General features: G+C 39.8%; 1 protein-coding gene across 5 annotated transcripts in view; it reads left to right on the top strand.

Moving 5' to 3' along the window:
- Positions 1-19,795, top strand: part of HMGN3 (high mobility group nucleosomal binding domain 3) — a 33,646-nt gene extending 13,851 nt beyond the window's left edge. The window contains exons 2-7 of one of the 5 annotated variants that reach the window (XM_081095081.1): positions 5,488-5,538; positions 12,885-12,914; positions 15,674-15,724; positions 16,878-16,991; positions 17,110-17,152; positions 17,524-17,995. In XM_081095081.1, coding sequence (XP_080951207.1) covers positions 5,488-5,538; positions 12,885-12,914; positions 15,674-15,724; positions 16,878-16,991; positions 17,110-17,152; positions 17,524-17,537 — 303 coding nt within the window. In that variant the 3' untranslated portion in view covers positions 17,538-17,995. Of the gene's footprint in view, positions 1-5,487; positions 5,539-12,884; positions 12,915-15,673; positions 15,725-16,877; positions 16,992-17,109; positions 17,361-17,523 lie in introns of those variants that run through there. The other 4 variants (XM_081095080.1, XM_081095082.1, XM_081095083.1 and 1 more) reach the window with 4 other exon arrangements.
- Positions 19,796-21,259: the final 1,464 nt, after the last annotated feature.

The following is a 21,259-nucleotide window of genomic DNA, read 5'->3' as shown; positions in this document are numbered from 1 at the left end:
CTTTGCTAAACAGTTCATTTTTTTCTCCAGCCTTGCATTTGTAATAAAAATTGTAAATTAACTTTAAAAGAAATTTCAAATAATAATTTTTAAAATATTAGCCAACAAATTAAAGACAAATCACCTCCAAGTAATACATTCCCAGGTTAAAAGAAGTCATTATTGGTTATAGCTACTCCCAGCTTTTCCAGATTAGCATGGATAACCCAGTTGTTGAGACTGGATTTGTTCTATGGCTGCTGGCAAATGGTTATAATAATGCAACTAATTCACTTAAGTTATAAAGCAATAGCTTCTGTCACTAAAAATTTAGAAGTAAAACTCTGAGAGCCTATACTTACCAGGAAAGACTTTGGGGAACTTTAATATCAGGTCCAGCACACGTTGCTGAGAATCCTGAACTCTCCTCTTTCTTGTGTGAGAATGAGAAACATGGCACCAGGGGTACTAGACTCACACTTCCCAGCTTCCTGCCAAACCCTCAGTATATCTTCCTCTGCAAACCCACAGGCTATTGCCATGTGGAAGTGTTCTCGAGTAACTCTTGAAAGGATTTTCTCTGATCCCTTCCTGAGTTTGGAGGGAGAAAATTGGGCTCATGACCCCCACAGTGCCCTCTGTAAAGTGGTATCTGCTGTTTATTGAAAAAGAAGCTCAGCAATTGGGTAATTTTTCCTGTTGATTCCATATGGGTGATCTATAGCAGGGGTGGGGAACGTCCGGCCCAAGGGCCATATAAGGCCCCTGAAATCATTTGGGCTAGCCCTGCCAATGCATTAGGGGTGAGTTAATTAAATGTTTGACCAAATATAGCAGGCTAATTTTTAAGTTGATAATTTTGAATGGCCCACAACTGATGTTATAAATATCCAAATGGCCCGTGGCAGAAAAAGATTCCTCACCCCTAGTCTGTAGAATAAAAATTCCAAAGTTCTTTTCTTGCTTTCCTGATAAGGATTGCTGGTCCTGTTGTAGTCTTAAGGAAAATATAGTTGTGTCCCCTTCAGTACACTGCAGTGCCCTCACATGCAGGACCCAGGCATCTCTGTGTAATGAAAGAAAGGGTACAGTACCATTGGCCAGCTGCTGAAGGAATCCATGCTCTCTCTGCCCCACTCTCCTCCCACGCTAGTGCGAGAGGGAGAGTTTTGAATCAGTCTTCAGAGGCTTCTAGTATTGCCTGACTCCAGTTCCTTCAGATCAGCACAGATGAAGCGATTATGAATTATGTGTCTTGAACAGAAAAAGAAGAGGCAGTGTATGAACCAGATTTATAAGCTATTGAAAAAACACAGAATATGCTATGAGTAGACCCCGTCATGGAATTTGTAGTAGAGAATAGATGTGGCACTGTTAAACTGGGCTTTACTTCTCGCCCTGTCCCCACAATATTTTTAATATTGTTTGAAAAAAAAATAATACAGAAAAATCCAGGAAATAATATAATATTCCCATTTACCCACTGCTCAGAGTTTACAAAGTTGACTTATTTTTTTTAGCATATTTGGTTCAGATATTTGTAATAAATAAAATGTTACCAATAAAGTTCAAGTTTGAAACATCCTGTTTCCCTTCTCTTGTCAGCCTCCCTAGAGACAACCATTATGAATTTGGTGTGTATTCCTTCAGTCCATGATTTTATGCACTTATGATATATGTTATATATGACATATACAAATCCATAATATTGATTTGTTCCTGTTTTAAAATTTGTGAAAGTGGAATCACTTTCTTCTTTTCTTCCTTCTGTCACTTGACATTGTAAAGATTTAGTATAACTTGCTTAGTTATATTGTGATTTTTAATGTATTTGGACCTTTTCTAATCTTACTTTGTGGTTTCTATTTTCCTGTATTTTTCCTTGCTTTGTTTTTCTCTTCCTTGCCTTTTATTTGTAAAATTTGCTTATTTTCACTTCTCCTGACTTGTAAGTTTATAGATCCTATTTCTTGTCTTAAAAATGTTAAGGACTGTCTTTAAATTTTATTTTAACAAAGCCTAAAATTGTTCTGTCTTTATTGTCCTTGAGAACAAAACCAAGACCTTTGACTTCTGATCTGTTCTACTCTCCTCTTTTGTGGTGGTTATTGTCTAGAACTGTGCTGTCCATTATGGTAGCCAGTAGCTTTATGAGGCTATTAACCACATAAAAAAATAAGCTCAGTTTTTAAAACTTTATTTTTAATCTATTTAAATCTAAAAAACTGATATTAGATTCAGTTATTGGAAATTGTAATATGTTTGAAACAACCTGGATATGTAAAATCACTATAAACTTTATGAACTTTAAATACATAAATAGGTGTTCCTGGTGAAAACTTAGCACTTGAATGAAGATGTGTTATGAGTATAAAATACATGTCAGATTTTGAAGATTTAGTACAGAAAAGTTTGTGTAATATTTCAAAATTTGTGTATTGATGACACATTGAAGTGATAAAATTTTAGATATATTTAGTTAAATAAAATATTGAATTAATTTCATCTACTTTTTATTTTTCTCAATGTGGCTATTAGAAAATTCAGAATTATATATTTCTATAGGACAACCCTGATCTAGGATTTCTACTGAAACTTTTAAGCTGGTGTCCTGACATGCATTCGTAGCACAGTACCACACTATCCCAGGGTAAAGATCAGTTGGGTTGTTCCTGACTGTAGATTTGTTACCTGCTTGTTAGTACAGTGGTTCTCAACCTTCCTAATGCCACGACCCTTTAATACAGTTCCTCATGTTGTGGTGACCCCCAACCATAAAATTATTTTCGATGCTACTTCATAACTGTAATTTTGCTACTGTTATGAATCGTAATGTAAATATCTGATATGCAGGATGTATTTTCATTGTTACAAATTGAACATCATTAAAGCATAGTGATTAATCACAAAAACAATATGTAATTATCTATGTGTTTTCCGATGGTCTTGGGCGACCCCTGTGAAAAGGTCGTTCGACCCCCAAAGGGGTCGCGACCCACAGGTTGAGAACCACTGTGTTAGTAGAAAGCACTTGCGGAGAGATTACCAGAGAAACCAGCTTTGCCTAGAGTTGTAGTTCTTCACATGTCTAGTCTTATGTTCATTCATCTGAAGGCATTAATATTTTCAATTACACCTGTTTTTTTAATGGTGCATCTTTTCAAGTTTCTCTTTTTCAGTAACTTACATCCAATTCAAACATTATTAGGTCAGTGTTTAGAGTCATCTCTCAGTCACATTGCTGTCACTAATCTTCTTAGAAAAATATTGAAAATAATGTCATTTAATCATTTTTTGTTTTTTAATATCATTTAACATCAATAGCTATGTGCTGCTTATTTAAATGCCTATCAGTAACAGGTAGAAGTACCCCAGATTTAAATCTACCTAGTGGCCTGACAGGTATACGGGCAGTCCAGCACTCCTTGACAACAGAGGGTCTGGTTTGTGACCAGAAGGGTCGAGTTTGTGAAGTGAGCCGAGGATGTGAGCACAGCTGAATAGCCCATCTGGGGATTGTCTTCATGTGTTCAGACTTGCCCTCCCTAACTCGGCTGACTGATGTAGCACTAGATCTGTGAACCAGACAATCCTGTGCAAGAGAGTGGAGAACAGAAAAGGGAGGCTCAGTTTCCCTTTATGATAGAGGAGGTCCCTTGGAGGAGGGAAAAAAGTTCATTGATTTGGAAAACAAGAGAACTCCATAGGTCTAGGGGGCTCTAGAGAGAGGTTGAACTACTGGGTAGCAGGAAACCCTAGGAAGAAAGAAGATTTACTCAGTCCTTTGACTTGAAGAAAAGCTTTTGTCTTTTTCAAAGACTTTATATACTTCTGACCTATGTTTTATATAGTATTTTGTGTTTAAATTTAGCATTATTTTATGTGTTCTTTCTATGTAGTCACATAGTCTAAATATTTTAATCTCATTGCATTCATAGTTACATAGTGTATTTAAACATTTCCAGTAAGTCGTTTCCAGTTATTTCATATTAGAAAAAATACAAATAAAACCATATTTTTTTCAGAGTCTTTCTTTGAGTCCTGGTTCTAAAATTGGAATTATTGGGTTATTATATGATTAGTTGTATGTATCTTTATCATATTCCCAGTTGTTCTTTGAAAATATTATATTAATTTACAGTGTCTCCTGCCCCACCAAACAGTGGGTTTTATGATCTTATTTTTCCCCCCTCATATTAGATAAGGCATTAGCTGCTTTATATTGCTAAGCCAAACGTTGTGCCAAACATTGGTTTGCTATTTGTATTTTTTTTTCTAATGGGAACTCTATTCATATCTTAAGTAGTTTAATTTTCTGATTGTTTTAATCTTATTGTCTTAGCCAATAAAAATATATTGGGGTATATGAAAATATATTGGGGTTGCCCTGACCGGTTTGGCTCAGTGGATAGAGCATCAGCCTGCGGACTCAAGGGTCCCAGGTTCAATTCCGGTCAAGGGCATGTACCTTGGTTGCGGGCACATCCCCAGTGGGGAGTGTGCAGGAGGCAGCTGATCAATGTTTCTCTCTCATCAATGTTTCTAACTCTCATCCCTCTCCCTTCCTCTCTGTAAATATCAATAAAATACATTTAAAAAAATATATATATATAGGGTAGGGGTAGTTCGTATGTCATGTAAATCTAAATATACTTTCCCCATTGTATGCAAGCCTATAAAAGAAGCAGGTTTTAACTGTCACAAGAGTGGGTAGGCACTGCACAGGGCTGGATTAAAATCAGGGAACAAATCAGCTCGGGTGGCAGGGCTCTTGGCTCTCCTGTGAAACTGGGAGTGTGGTAGAGATGCTGGAGTTGATAATGGAAAAATAGTAACCTTTTTTAAGATTTATTTTTATTGATTTCAGAGAAGAAAGGAGAGGGAGAGAGAGATAGAAACATCAATGATGAGAGAGAGTCACTAATCAGCTGCCTCCTACAGGCCCCCTGCTGGGGATGGAGACCGCAGCCCAGGCGTGTGCCCTGACTAGACTAGAACCTGGGACCTTTCAGTCTGCAGGCCGACGCTCTATCCACTGAGCCAAACCAGTTAGGGCAAAAAATAGTAATATTTTATAAAAATAATGAGTATCAAGTCAAGTGATATCAAGAAATGGGCTAGAAATCAAAGCGAGATATCCTGCCCTCATCTCAGAGAATCAAAGCAACTGGAACATGCAGGTGGATCGCAGGCACCCCTGCCACTGACTACTGGGTTTCTGTTCTTTAACTCACAAGAATGAAAATTGCTTAGTTTGAATGTACATTGAGAACAGGGACTCATATCAATTCTTGCACCACTCCTCGTTTAAAAATGAGAGCAGTTATGCAGTGTGTGTGTGTGTGTGTGTGTGTGTGTAAACAACATATTCTCTTATAAACTTACTTTTTCCCCACAAGGTATCTGTTGGTATATGTGGTCCAGAGAATTTAAATAGCTTAAAAAAAAACTCCATCTAATGTGTGTTTCCCAATTTAAATACAATTTACTGAAATATTTTCTTTCTAGTCTCCAGAGAATACAGAGGGCAAGGATGGATCCAAAATAACTAAACAGGAGGTAAGTGTATCTTTGATATCCTGTATTCAGTTATGTAACTGGAATTTTTAATATTGTTATGATTGTCTGCATCTGAATGAATACTATTCCTGTACACGGTTGTTGAGACTACATAAGCCAGAGAGTGTCACTGTGTAGTCTCCCTTGGCCTAGGTATATTTCAGTCGGGTTCACAGATGAGTCATTTTCCACTTACTGTGTTGCTTATGTTTCTACCTGTGGGTCCTGCTGTCTTATTAAAGCAGATACTGAGAATTCCTTCTGGGCAAAAATCGAGATAATAGGTAAATTCATCAAGGAGAACAAAGTCTGCCTTTCACAGCAAGGAAATCAAAGACTGTTGATTTAATAAATTCTCTGCTCCAGTGAGTGAATTATATATCACTTTTTAGGTTCTGAAATTTGAAAGGAGTCGTGTCTAAAGCCAGAAGCTATGGAAGGATACACAAGATGTCAAAATACTAAAGTTGGGTTTTTTAAATCAGAAAAAGTCTTAGGGCTTAGGATAGTTAATTAGGCAATAATTCAAAGAAGCTCTGTATTGATATACAGAAACCTCCAAACAGCTAGGATCTTGGAAGAAATGCTTGCATTTGACCCGCTTTGCTAATATCATGAACTTCTAAAGGAGATGGATGAAAAAGTAGCAAGTGAGATGGTAACTATGGTGACAGTCATTCATTTTTGCACAGAGTTTGCAGTGAACTTATAAACTAAAATGGGTCGTGAGCTAGATAAAAACAATGTCTAGTTACAGATTCTTTGATTGGGTGGTTCATATTGAGGATAATAATCCAGAAGAGTTTATCGTGGTAGTAAAATCCCTACAGAGGATTTGTACAAAGAAATTCATTCTGCCAAGTGGAAAACCTTTAACAGCATCTATAAAGAAATAATTTAAAAGCAAAACAAAACTGCCTATAACCACATCCCCACCATCCACCTACCAAGCATTCAGTCTAACAGTTTGAGAGGTGAAGTTTGTGATCCAAAATCAAGTCACTATACTAATGTTAGAACCAACCAAAAATGATGAATGTTTGAATTTTCTTGAAAATATAATTTGTAGGACAGTTGGCTACGTGTAACGAACGTTAATGTTTTTAGATTTGGGCATGAAATGCATTTGGGTTTCTCCCTAGGGATTGCTATTGAAATTGATCTGTCAGTCAGAAAATCTAGAAAGCACTGCACACAATAGATCTTGGATAGTGAAAACAGTCTTTCCGATCCCTCTTCACTAAAAGCAATAGAGTTGCTTAGAATATATGTAAAAGAATTTTGCTTCTACAGCTGTCTCATACATATTGTTTTGGCCCTGGAATTTTTATTATTTATATTACAGGCACACCTCATTTTGTGATTCACTTCATTGTGCTTTGCAGATCTTGCATATTTTACAAATTGAAGGTTTATGGCAACTGTTGAAGGCTCAGATGGTGTTAGGCATCTTTTAGCAGTAAAGTATTTTTATTGAAATATGTACATTGTGTTTCTAGCATAATGTTATTGCACACTTAATAGACTGTAAACACAACTATTATATGGGCTGGGAAATAAAAAATTTGTGCAACTCACTTTACTGAGATATTTACTTTATTGAAGTATTCTGAGAGGTATGCCTATATTATTTTTTTAATTATTATTTTTAATATTCTATTTTATATATTTATATGTATTATAGTATTGTTAACCAAAATATTTCCTAGACAAGACTCTACTTGTCATTTAAACTAAAACCAAATTAAAACTCATGATATTCCTTCAAGATATCAACACAATTGTTTGAAAAGTGACAAGGTTAATGGATTAGCTAGTGAGTTAGGGTTTAGGGTAAGAACTGTCAGACAGTTATTTATTGATTTTACCCCCACTGAATTGTTTAGATTTTCTAGTTAGGCCACTGAGTGTGCTCAGCCCTGACTATAGCGAAGGTACCAAGGATTTAAAGAGCTTCTATTCCTTCCGTGATATTTGCAGGGTGTGGTGCAGGTTAGTATTTGGACAATAAATGACCAAAACAATATATTACAGTCATTACACTTGGCCGTTTACAAAGCCCTTTTGCATACATTCTTTTTTTTCTGAACCTTACAATAACCCTGGAATGAGAGCAAAACAGATTCATTCCTTGAAAGAAATGTATTGAGCACCCTTATGCACCAGGTGCTGTCCTAGGCTCTGCAAGAGTCCTCAGTGAACAAAAGAAGCAAAAATCTCTGCCTTCATGGAGCTTCCATTTTAGCAGGGGAGAGAGTAAAATAAAACAATTGGATATTTGCTATAAAGAAAAATAAAACAAGGGAACGGAATAGCGAATGTCAGAGAAGTGCTGTTTGATAATAGGCGATGTTATTGTCTTCATTTTCACAAATGCAATGTCCTCAGAGACATATATGGTTTTCCCCACGTGTCGCAACCTGTGAATTGCAGAACCAGGACAGGTAGCTGCATGTCCTGCTTCAAAGTCCTCAGTCCTCATGCCCCTTTTGTGGTAATCGTAAAACTCTGATTGTCCAGTGGTTTTTCTCTGCCAAGGCATCTTTCCCTCCCTCCCAGTTTTGCAAAGGTCATTTCTATTTAGTTCCTCGTTTGTTTGGGGGAATTAAAAGCAGCTTGAATTTTGGTTTTGTTTGAAAGTTCCTGGTCAAACTCAGGAGCATGAAGAAATCTCATAAAAAATAATCATGTTTACAAATTCCAATGGAATGACCCATATACTTCAAGCAGTATTCAGCAAAGTCCAAAGATTCTACTTGAATCTAGCTATCTCTATCCCAGTGAACTTTGTAATAACAAGGTTAGACTTCCATGTTGCTTTTGCCTCTAGGACATAAAAGTAAAAGAATCCATGTCTTTCAGAGTAGCCTTCACCAGAATTGTCTCCAACCCAGGGAATGATAAGCTAGTTAGTAATTGCATACTGAATAATTCCATTGTGACCAGCACCTATATACCACAGTGACAAATCCTCACATTTTTCTGTAGCTCTCTTGGTGACCTATCATTCTGAAAGTCTTCCTTCCTTCTTTGAGGACCATTCTTTTGGCCACTTTTCCTGAGGATTCACAATCAACAAATCAAGAGAAATTCTTACTATATTTATTTTCATAGCGGTCCTGCGTCTCAAATGAATACTTCAATAACCTGAGTCTCAAATGAATACTTCAAATTCGAGTGTTTCAAAGAGGAAAGAAATAGCAGTCTAGTCTATTTTATGTCCAATAAATATAGTCCAATCATTGACAGACTTTAAGGCTATGAACGCTGATAGAACTTTCCAGGAAGGTGTACACCAAGCATGTCAAACTCGCACATGTACCCAGTTCTGCTGATTAAGTGAAAGGTTTCTCTCAGCCTCCACTGTTTTCAGTGATAGAGAAAATCTCTTCTGATGGTTCCCAGAAAGGAAAATTTAAGAAAATTCTTTTTTTTTTAATAGCATAGAAAGAAGAGCTGGGAAATTGTCGGCAGGCAGTCATAAAGTGATTTTACAGTAAAAGATGTGCTTTTTAGAAATTAGTTACTTACACAGCCCAGAGAAAAAACTTTGTTTTTGCCTTAATTTCCTGACCTAGGCTTTTGATTTTCCAGCTCTGGTACTGGGCCTGGATTATAAAAGGGCAGGGAACCTTTGCATCAGAGCAGTGCTTTGGCTGGAATGTCTCTCTGGAAATCCCACAGGGCTCTCTGACATCACCCCGCCTCTTCGGGTGTTTCGGTGTTCACATTGGGAGGAAAGGAGCGATAGCAAATGTGGGGGAATTTTTATGTGCTTTGGCCTCACTTCAGTGATTATCAGGACAGCTAGTTGGCGGTTAGGGAGAAGGTTATGAGTAATGCTTAACATATTTAGTCCCTTTCAGGCCCTGCACTGAATAGGGCCTGACTGAGTGCAGGCATACATCAGAGATATTGCAGGTTTGGTTCTAGATAGACCATAAAGCAATATCATAATAAAGCAAGGATATGAGTTTTTTTGTTTCCCAGTGCATATAAAAGTTATATTTACACCCTGGCCGGGTGGCTCATGATTGGAGCGTTGTCCCATGCACCAAAAGGTCGTGTGTTCGATTCTTGGTCATGGCACACACCTAGGTTGCTGGTTCAATTCCCGGTCAGGGCTTATACGGGAGGCAACTGATCAATGTTTCTCTCTCTAAAAATCAAAATATATCCTCAGGCGAAGATTTTTTAAAATACATTACACTATACTGTAATGTATTAAGTGTGCAAGAGCATTATGCCTAAAACACAATGTACATACCTTAATTTTAAAAGACTTTATGGCCAAAAATGCTAGCCATCACTGGAGCCTTCAGGGAGTCATAATCTTTGTGCCGGTAAAGGGCCTTGCCTCGCTGTTCATGACAACGATCATCTGCAAAGTGCAGTAAGATGAAGTGGTGACTGTAGCACCCCTCCCCAGCCCACACTGCTGCACATTTCTAGTGTTCACCTCCACATTTATTGAGGGCCCAGTAGGCACGGGAGCTACTGTTAGAGAGGAAGGTCCTGTGCAGGAGGGACACAGATGGGAGAGAGACGAGGCGAACAGTGAGGTGAGGCCAGTGCGGTACACAAGTGGAGAGGAATCCGCAAGGTCCGTTCACCCCTCTTTAACGGAGAGGCTGCCGCTTTCCTTCTCCTAGACCGTCTTTCTAAGCACTTTCATGCTGACTGGGCCTTACTGTGAGACAGTGTGAGTGGTTCTTGAGGCGACACAGAAGCATCAGTGCCGAGCTCTGTTTGGTAATTGCCGGGTGCCCATTGCTCCTCCATGCTCTGACTCTGCATTGAAGAACAACTCACCACGTGCCGCCCGGTTTAACTGATAATGTTGCCTTTTCTTCCATCATACCAATTTATGCAACTCCCCATCCTGGGAAAGGCATCACAGATTTTGGGTTATGGTTCCAGTGCGACGTGGTGCATTGTCGTGATAATCCTAACAGACACGGTGGTATTCCCCATGGAGCATCTGACACAGGCAGTCCCCCTGTGCTGTTAGGATGCCCAGCGGTACATCCTCTTCCCCTTTGCAGTGAATCTATCACAGCCACCACTTAACCTGCACAGCCCCCTAGTCCCGGCACATTCTGCTGGCCGCCTGAAGTCCACTTCTGATCTTTCCTTGAGATCCCAGGGTTAAAACTATTCATGAAGGCTCTGGTCCTTCATTTTTTTTCTGTAGTTTAAAGAAAGATGAGATTAGCTTCCTGTGGCTATTTTCAGCAAGAAATTTCTTAGATCTAGAGATGGCAAGAAATATTTCTTCCAGTTTGGCCTGACCAGATGACCTAGACTGACCTAAGCACAGCTTCAAGAATTTCATGATTCTTTGCACTTATGGCACGGGCAGCTACTAATCATTTTTGCTAACCCCTTAAAGAATTATTTGAAACATTTAAGCTATTGGAATGAGACAAAGTCTGCATAAGGCAGCAAGAATTAGGAAAAGGCTTGAGTTCATTTTTTGACCAAATGTTATTGAGCATCTACAATATGTTAAGTGGCGTATTATTCTACTAGAGTTAGAGCAGGGAATAAAACAGACAAAAAGTATGGAGTGTTTATTTCTAGGACACACAAAGAAAGGCAGTTGTACTTGTAGAATGTGAAATCCCTTGGGGAGCCATCTTTTGCTGGTGGTAAATGGAATATCAATTCTGTGTGCTTATTTCTGAAATGCCTGGAAGAGTTCTGTTATCTTAAATTTTCTTTGCCATCTCATTTGTTAACTTGCACCATCACTGAAGAAAAGATTTCCTGAAGCACATCATTCTCAGCACGGTTTCTCTCTAAATTCTATAAACTTCCAAATTAAAGGAAAATATTAGTGAAACTATTTAAATCTTTAAACATATACATTTAGTAGAGACATAAATGTGTTTATTTTGTTTCAGTTTAAAGCAGCGGTTCTCAACCTGTGGGTCGCAACCCCTTTGGGGGTCGAATGACCCTTTCACAGGGGTCACCCAAGACCATCGGAAAAAACATAGATAATTACATATTGTTTTTGTGATTAATCACTATGCTTTAATTATGTTCAATTTGTAACAATGAAAATACATCCTGCATATCAGATATTTACATTATGATTCATAATAGTAGCAAAATTACAGTTATGAAGTAGCAACGAAAATAATTTTATGGTTGGGGGTCACCACAACATGAGGAACTGTATTAAAGGATCCGGCATTAGGAAGGTTGAGAACCACTGGTTTAAAGGAAACATTTCTCATTAACTGCCTAAGACTTGTTGTCATTCTCTTTTCTAACATATAACAAGGCCGAGTCCTATTATTTTGATTTCTACACAATTATGTAAGTCTCTTGTATTAACTTAAAAGTTTTAGTTCCATTTGTAAGGAACAAGAGTCACACTGGAAGCTAGTTCTTAAATAGCACCTCAATGTTCCCACTGTCAATTTTATCACAAAAGTAGAGATTATGAAAAGTAGAGATTGTGGTTTGGAGCCTAAACTCATCTTCCTTTTCTTCCCTTAGTCGCCACACCCTTAGTGAAATTATTAAATGGGAGAGGCCATTTCTTTGAACAGTGTGCCCACACCCCTTCAGAAACTTCCTCTTGAGCTTTAGGGTGCCCAGGGTCATTGAACTCACCTGGAGAGGGTGATGGGAGCCATACATTACATTCTTTCCTCAAATATAAGACATCAAGAAAGAATTTTTTAAAATCAACTTGGTTGTGTATAATTGTTGCAGGAGGATTTACTAGGCCAGATTTCCCACTCATGAATGGGAATGAGGTTCTTGGGGTACTGCTGAAATATGCATTTTCAGAAGCCCCCAGGAGAGGATGGGATGTGGAAAAGGCCTTATTTGCATGAAGTTACTTTTCTTGGGTTCCAAAGTCTCCTGCCCTTAAGCCAGTCCTGGGAAAGGTGCAGCTGGGAGTTCAGCAAAGCCAAAAGTAAGGCCAGTGTCCAGAGCTTTCGTTCCATGTTGCTACTGGGTGTAGTTCAGCATCCAAGCTAATTAAACTCCAGGTTCAGTCCATTGTGTAGTCCAAGATGGCCATGAGGGAGCGTATCATCCCATGCCACGGGAGAGCTCAGAACCCTGTGCACCAGAGAGAAAGAGAGTGAACTTCCTTTGGTTGGAATATTCAGGTTTTTCCGCACTGGCAGTGGCCATGCCCATCTGGCCACTGACTAGATTCCAGGTGTGACTGACAGGCAAGTGCCTTCCCACGTCACTCAGACCTTACTGAGAATGCATCTATTGGTCTTCCCTTCCCTCCTGTCCTGTTAAATAATAACCAGGTTATCACAATGGCATCATAATCATCAAAAACATGTCTTTTTCCATTTCCTTTGTAGCCCACAAGACGGTCTGCCAGATTGTCAGCGGTGAGTACTCTCGAACCCCCTGGTATTAGTTCCTCTGAGTTCATGTTCCCCGTGTCCAGAGCTGAGCAGCAGAAGGAAGATTGTTTCCCTTGAGTGTTTTATTTGCTTTTTGGAAATTATGTGGGTCACAATAAATAGCAAATTCAACCATTGTTGCCAAGCAATTCCCTTGATCAGATGTGTCCGTGAAAAACAGTGCCCAGCCCCATTACCAAGAATATAAAGCACAGGAAGTTGTTTGACATTGCTAGATTTCTGAAACAAAGGAAATATGTTAAGCAAAATCGTAGCCTATGATGTGCTAAAGTGGACAAGAATTCTGATTCTCTGTCTACAATGCATACTTTAGTCAAAATGTTCTGAAAGTTATGACTCCATATGCTTTAGCCTCATTTCAGAACTAGAGAATCTTTGAAAAGGTAATGATTCCACTTTGCCACTTGGAGTCTGTCTTTGTGAGCCAGGCCCAGGGAAGAGGTGAAGGTTAGATCATTAAAGCAGGGATGGCAAGTATGCCAGGCCTGGTGATGCGCGCTCCCGCTCTTCTCACCACACTGGGCTCCTCGCTGGCTCTTGTGCTCCTCCTTGTTGCTGCTGATTGGTGTCTGGTTTTCATTCTGCGAAGACAGGTCAGCCTGGCTATCTGGTAGAGGATTTGGGTTAAAATACCAGCAGCCCACACTGCCCACTGAGATGTAGGGGAAAGGCATTAACCTCAGCTGACAGTTTATATCACCATACTAGATCGTACAGGAGCTGCAAGCTCCTTTGGCCTTTGAGGAAGCATGGAATTCATCCTCCGCCAATACCCGTGCCTGGCACAGATTAATAAATCAAAGCAGAAATGTATATTAGGACCAGTCACAAATTCAGAAGTGTAACTGGGTTTGAGTTGGACCAGTCACAAATTCCGAAGTGTAACTGGGTTTGAGTTGAGTGAGCCAGTGTTTCACACGAGTCCCAGCCTAAGGAAGTGGTATCAGAGGGAGAGCTGGGAGGTGCGGTTATGTGTGTACATAGTTATTCCAGATTCTCCCGAAACCCCTCAAAGATGGTGTGCTCTATCTGAGAGTAACTTTCAGCGAGGCTCAGAAGTGAGTTTAAACGCTCTTTAGCTTAACTATAGATTTTACTGAAAGCCATTGTATTCCATGGATCTCTAGCCCATTAAGGGGATGTAAGTCACATAATACCCAGATCTTAAAAGAAGGCTTTTCCTGAGCACCAGGAACCGGCAATATAAGCACGTGCCACTGAGATCATCGCTGCCAGTGCTGACGCAGAGCCTCGTCAGAGGCCAGTGGGGTTACAGACTGAAACCTCGTCATTTCCTGTCCCATCAAAACACGTGAATGCTGAGTTGGGGGCGGGGCGGGAGCTGTCTTACAGAAATACTAGAAAGGGAAATTCTTTGCTGTAAATTGAGAAAACACATGTATATTAATACAATATGTCAAAGCTAAAAATAAAACTTAAAATCCTGACAGTTTGGGGGCCATGCAAGCTACTGTATTTGGGGAACAGACGCAGATTTAGAGTGGTAAGAAGATGAATAAAAACATTCCTGACTTTTCAAGCTCAGTTTTCTTTTTTCATTGGAAAGGTCATGTCTAACAGCCAGCCTTCAGGAATCGAACTGTCTACAATTTTACTTTATGCCCTTGATGAAAAGCAACTAGAGGCCTTGGGGAGGAACATGTATTTTTCTCCACAGGGGGAGACCCTGGCCCGTGTTTTCTATAAAAAAACCATTCTCCCTAGTGCCAGAAGAGATGTACATGCATTTTTTCTAGCTGAATGAGAGAAATACTTTTCCAAAAATAGCTATAGAAAACTAGAGGTCTAAACTGGTTATTTTCCCCAGCATCCTCATGTGCCACCCATTCTCAGGGCCCTGGAAAGCAGGCCAAGGCAGAAGCCCTGTGTGTAGGGGACCATGGCCACAGGGCACGCCAGCACCGCTCACAGGAATGGGAAGGAGAACCATATGAGGCAACAGAAAAATAGTTGCCTCGTGGGCTCTCTGGTTAATACAATCTGTGAAAAATCTTAAACTTCGGGGGCTAACAGTAGACATTTCGTCATTACAATCGTGTTCTTAATAGAAAGCTCCAGGGGCAAAATGAGCCATCATCTGGGTGGGCAAGAGATTCTGTTCACCTTGAGCTGGCATTGGAGACGAAAGTAAGAAGGTGCTTGGCTCCAGAACTTGAAATCTACATCAGGGGTGAAAGGATTTGGAAATGATTTTGAAATACTTCCCAGGCAGCAGTCTTCATTACCGGATGGGCTTTGCCTGTGATTATGCTGTGACTTCTAGACTGTTGGGAAGGCTAGTGTGACTGAATTCATTGAGTCATTTGGACGAGAGCCTGAGTCATTCCTCCTGCTGCTGTGCTGTGATAAAAGGAAGCACCAGACATCAGAGATAGAAGCTTAACCTGTTCCCGGAGAAGAGCTATTCTGGACGCGGGAATAATGAGTCGGCTTTTAAATCTCACCTGCCGTTCACTTGAGGACCCAGATGAAAGTAGTTATGAAATTGCAGAGAGCTTTATGCTGTTAGCTGATGCTGAAAATAGAACGAAATATTTTTTAAATGAACAAAATCATAGTCAAAATGCACTGTTGTCTTTTGTAGCCTTTTTGTGTTTTTCTGGTTTAGTTTTTTTGTTGGGTTTTTTTGGGGAGGGGAGGGGAGAGGGTTGTACTGAGGGTTGCCTTTGTCAGTATTGGCATAATTTAATTTATCTTTGCAGAAACCCGCTCCACCAAAACCTGAACCTAAAGCAAGAAAAACATCTGCTAAGGTAAGAGGTGCTCCCACTCCCACTTTGGCTTTTTAAACAATGAATAAATTATAATTTCATATCCAAAAGTCATCCAAGGAAAGATCACGTTTAATGCTTCAGGCTAAATGTACTGACTAAAAACCTGTTACCCCTGCTACAGGCTTTCTCAACAGGCATAAAGCACAGTTTAATGTAACTTTTACCAGGGATGTGTTTTCCATGTGGTTAGTAAAGCGAGGAAAGTCAGCGAACAATGCTCTGAGGAGCCTCATGTCCATGAGGGTTTGGTACTTCCTCAGGAGCGTGCTGTTCACACGGTGCTCAGAAGGGTGGGCCTGGCCGTGGGCAGTACTGCTGCCGAGAGCGGAGGACCTCGGGAAAGGGCTTCTGACTTCATATCAATGGTCTTAGTCGGCCAGTCTAACTCATAGTAATCACGTACTAACTAATACTAGCAAATAACTAACACCAGCAAACATTGATATGGCCCTTATACTAAGCCAGACCCTGTTCTGACTGCTTTCCTCATATAACCCTCACATCAGTCCTACTGAGGTAGGTGCGAATAGCCCGTGTTGCCGATGGGGAAACTAAAGCACAGAAACTGACCCAAAGTGGCTTTTCTCAACTCTACTCTGTCCTTCAGAGCCTTGTCCCTTCTTGTGAATTGTTTTAAACTGTGCTGTGGTGTGAGTAGGTGATGCTGAAGCAGCACTCAGTTCTGTGGCTTGGTCTTAAAACAAGGATCTAGGTCTTCATTTTCAAGTTCTCTCTCAGCTTTGTAGTCACTCAAGCCCATGTCCCCGCGTGAGGTGTTTCATGTGCTGGGTTCTTCCCTGGCTTTGCCTCTTCCTTCACCAGCTGCTGCTGTTCTCTCCATGCCAGAACCACCTCCCACTTCATCAGGAGAGGAGGGCCACCAAACAAATACACGAGGGGAATCATCATGTTTTCGCAGAAGGGAAGGTCCAGTGGGCTCGAAGCAGCCTGTTACATGTTCAGAGACTCCACAGGACTCAGTTGGTGCCCAGAAAAACTGGGTTCCCATTTTCCCCCAAAAGCTACCGAGTTGGCCATGGTTGTGCTTTACCTTGTGTTTGGACGGAGACTGACTGACGTTAGCTGACAGCACACCGTGTCTAACATACTCTGTGCTTCGATTCTCTGTTAGAAAGAACCTGGAACAAAGATTAACAAAGGTGCTAAAGGGAAGAAGGAGGAGAAGCAGGAAGCTGGAAAGGAAGGTACTGCTCCATCTGAAAATGGTGAAACTAAAGCTGAAGAGGTACTTTGCATAAATACCTCCCACTGATTGAATCAGTGTCTTGAGAAATTGCTGGATCCTTCAGCTGCTGGTAGCATGTTCTTAATGTCTCTTTTCATTGCCTGTAATGTTATTGCAGATCCACATCTATCGCTCAACTGTTAGTGTCTCAACCTCCAGAGGTACCCCACCCAGCACACTGTCAGGAAAGGGGCAGATTGAAACAGTGAGAGTTAAGGGTACAGTAGAAAATTCTGCATGTGTGCAGTGACTAGAATTAGATAGTGGTGTGGTGCTGTGTCTTCGGAGCAGTGGGAGCTTGTAGGGAAAGCTTCTGCGTTCGTTTGAAAAGCAGAAAGCAATAAATGCAGCAAAGTGTTTGCGTAATATATTCCTGCCTTGTCTGTCTCACACCCAGAGTTGAAATAGGTTTTGGGGTAGAGCTGCTAAAAAACAGATGTTCTAAAGTGTGTGTGTTGGCGGGGTGGACTTTTATTTGGCTTATAGTAGTTTTAATAGTAACTATGTTTTTTTCCCTTTTTTCCCCCCACAGGCACAGAAAACTGAATCTGTAGATAACGAGGGAGAATGAATTGTCATGAAAAATTGGGGTTGATTTTATGTACCTCTTGGGACAACTTTTAAAAGCTATTTTTACCAAGTTTTTGTAAATGCTAATTTTTTAGAACTCAACTAGTTGGCATACAAAAATATATAAGGATGGACATTTTACCTTCTTATAATACATCTTTTTGGAGATTTCCATCATCCTCAAGTTAAATAAATTTAATATTGGAAGCTGTGTGTAAAATTGATTCAGCATTCCATGCATTCGCTTTAAAAACTTAGTCCTGTGCATACTGTGGTGTTTTTACTGTGCATATTTGAATTTTTCATGCAGTTTTTCTAGAGCAATAATCAGTGGTGCTTTTGTACCTAGGTCTATGTGATTTTATTGAAACATGGGTAGTTGTGGCCACCTGCTGACTATTTGTGGTTTAAAATAAAAAGGTGTTCTTGCCTGCAAAATACCTGCTTCTTAGTGTTTTCACTAAATTTAGGCAGTGTTTCATTTTTGCAGAAGATGTAAAGAATTTCTACAGTCTGTGCCCTGAGGGTATCTTTACTAAGTCAAGTAGGATTGTTTCTTAATTTTCTGGCATTTAAGAATGCCACTATTTTAATAAAGTCATCTGTGAGTGCCAGTGTGGAATCACATCTAAAACACTTCATACCAGAAGTGGCCTGCAATGATTACCATATATAAAACAATAAGACACCACTTTTTTGAAGTCCTTATAAACAGATAGTGTTCTGCTAAACCACAACTTGTGAAAAACCATAAACTCAGGCTCATCCTTGAAAAGTCCCCACTTTCAAAATAATACCGAGTCACATTCTTTGAGGACTTCACAGCTTTGAAAACATTTTACCCAGCGTGACCACATTTCAGCCTTGGAGCAGCCTGAGAAGGGAGTTGGCATAGGTATTATTAGAGCTTCTTTCTAGGCTAAGAAATAGGGACATGGAGAGTATGTGACTTACTTCAGGCCCATGGGAAGAAGAAAAAACAGAACTTGAACCTGGTCTTTTGAATTGTATACATAGTGTCTATTTTAGTCTGTTCAAGCTGCTATAACAAAATATCACAGACTGGGTAGCTTATAAACAACAGAAATTTCTCTCTCACAGTTGTGGAGGCTGTAAGTCGAGATCAGGGTGCCATTCAGTAGGGTGAGGGTCCTCTTCCAGATCACAGACTTCTCATTGTATCCTCAGGTGGCAGAAGGGGCCAGGGAGCCTCTGGGACCTCTTTCATAAGGCCACTAATCCCACTCACGAGAGTTCCACCCTCGTGACTTAGGCATCTCCCAAAGCCCCACTTCTACTACCATCATCTTTGAGTGGTAAGATTTCAGCATGAACTTTGGAGGGACACAAACATTCAGACCATAGCGATGGCCTTTTGTATCTGGAAGTCCATGGCTGTGTTGGGAACAGAGGAGCTATTTTATTACTGTAAATTTTTTTGTTCGCTTACATTTCCTGAGAAGTTTAGTAACTGCATGAGCGCTCAGGGAAGCTGAATTCTGGGCATTCCTCTTAGATGAAGACCTTCTGAATTTTTAGGATGTGAATAGTGCCTGTGCTGCTCAGGGACTCTTACCAAAAGGCTGTTGTTCCTCAGAGCCTCAGATGCTTTTCTGTTGTGGTTATCAACAAACACAGGCCCCTCCATCATGCTTGTATTTTGTGTCATTGTCCCTAATCTAGCATTAATCTACTGCAGATAACAACCTTAGTACACAGAATAATCTCATTCAGTTTCCTTTGCTTCTGATTAGGCAATGTACCTTAATTCATGAGTGTTATATGTACTGAAAACCACTTTTACCCCCAAGAAAAAATAGCTGGTATCCTGTGAGCACTTCATAAAAATATTTTCAATAATTTTTGGTACATTGCTGGCTAGCTTCCAATTCAGAAGTGGAATATAAACTCCATAGACTTACTTTTTTTAAAATTATAGGTGCTACAGGTAGTTTTTAAAAATATCAGACATTACAATAATAAATAAAGGGAAAAGTCAAAGTTTTCCTTTCCCCTATTCATGAGTTCCAGAGGTAATCCCTGCACACCATTTTCTCTATGACTATGCATACGTGTGTATGCAGATACGCACATACATAAACATGTACACATGATTTTTAAAGGAAGGAAATATACATCCTATCTAGAATTATTCAACCAATAAATTGTAATTGGAGACAGATTTCAAATATTGCAATGCTGCCATTGAGACTGCAATAAACATTCTTGTGCACAAAGCTTTGCCTACTTATATATTTCTATTCAAATAAGTTCCTAGAAGTGGAATGTCTGAAGTGGAATGTCAACGGGAAGGTACATTTGACTATTGCCAAAGGCATTGTGCCCATCCACTCTGTCAACAGCGTGCAAATGACATCTCTTCTTACCTTATTTTAGTCTCATAAATGAAAAATAATGCCTTACTATTTTAATTTTAAATTTATTTTACCACAAGTAAATTGAGTTTTTCATATGTTTAATGGTCATTTGAATTTCTTCTGTGAATTGTGATTTTTCCCCCCTATTTTTTTTACTGGGAAGTCGCTGTTTTAAATCATTATTATTTACAGTGTCCATTGATGCCATTACTTTTATTTCAAACATGGGTTCTGCAGGCCATGGATGTGTGTCTATTAAAATTTATGGGTATTATTACCACATTGACAAAACAAGGGACTACTATAAAGCAGACAGCTACCAAAATAACCCAGCACTTGAATGGATGTACTTACTGCAAACATATAGAAGGCGGGAGGTACCCATTACTGCCACACTGCTACTCCTTCAGTGGATTTATGCAGGCTGGGAAAAGGATCCCCTTCTCCAAACGTGTGTGTGCATTTGCTGGAAAGTTGTAATAGCCCTTTGCATCTATAATGACTTTGAGTTACATGGCACCCCTGTTGTTAAGCAGTGAACTGCTTGTACAATCATAGGTGATGTCCTCAAATCCTTCCTGGAGACTCCCCCACAAATTGTGGTGGAGTGAGAGGGGTTTTGAGAGGCAAATGCCCTGAAATTCCTATTTTTAAATTCTGTGAAAAGATAATCTGAACCAAAAGTCAAGACCTTGGTCCAACTATAGTGAACTGTCCCATAAAATTTTGAATGTACATTTACACAGTTAAGGAGTTTGAAACAGGTCATGGAAAAAAGATTTTCCTTGTCCTCAATTTTTAGAGGACTTCACTCTTTTTAAAAAAAAATATTTTTATTGATTTCAGGGAGGAAGAGAGAGGGAGAGAGAGATAGAAACATCAATAATGAGAGAGCATGATTGATCAGCTGCCCCCAGCACACCCCACAGTGGGGATTGAGACTGCAACCTGGGCATGTGCCCTGACCAGGAATCGTACGGTGACCTCCTGGTTCATAGGTCAGTGCTCAACCACTGGGCCACACTGGCTAGGACTTCACTCTTGATTAGAGGTACAGTGCTGTTCCTTAGGTTGCCAGTCCTAGCAGGCATGGGAGGTTGTCTCAACTTCTCAAATGTGTAAGAGCTATTACTGAAGCCTAACCTCTTCCACAGTAAATCCTTCTTGTACCTCTAATGGAGTCTATTTTAGAAAGATGTTAGCCACAAACCCACAAGAAACTAAATAACTTAACTTATTGAATGGCTTTTTAAGTATTATTCACTTGGTTGTTATAGAGTACCAACAAATGACAATTTGGACTTGGTAGAAAGAAAGTTC

The sequence above is a fragment of the Myotis nattereri genome, assembly GCF_964212035.1.
Source record: "Myotis nattereri genome assembly, chromosome: 6".
Lineage (NCBI taxonomy): Eukaryota > Metazoa > Chordata > Mammalia > Chiroptera > Vespertilionidae > Myotis > Myotis nattereri.
This window is presented reverse-complemented; position numbering and strand designations above follow the sequence as displayed.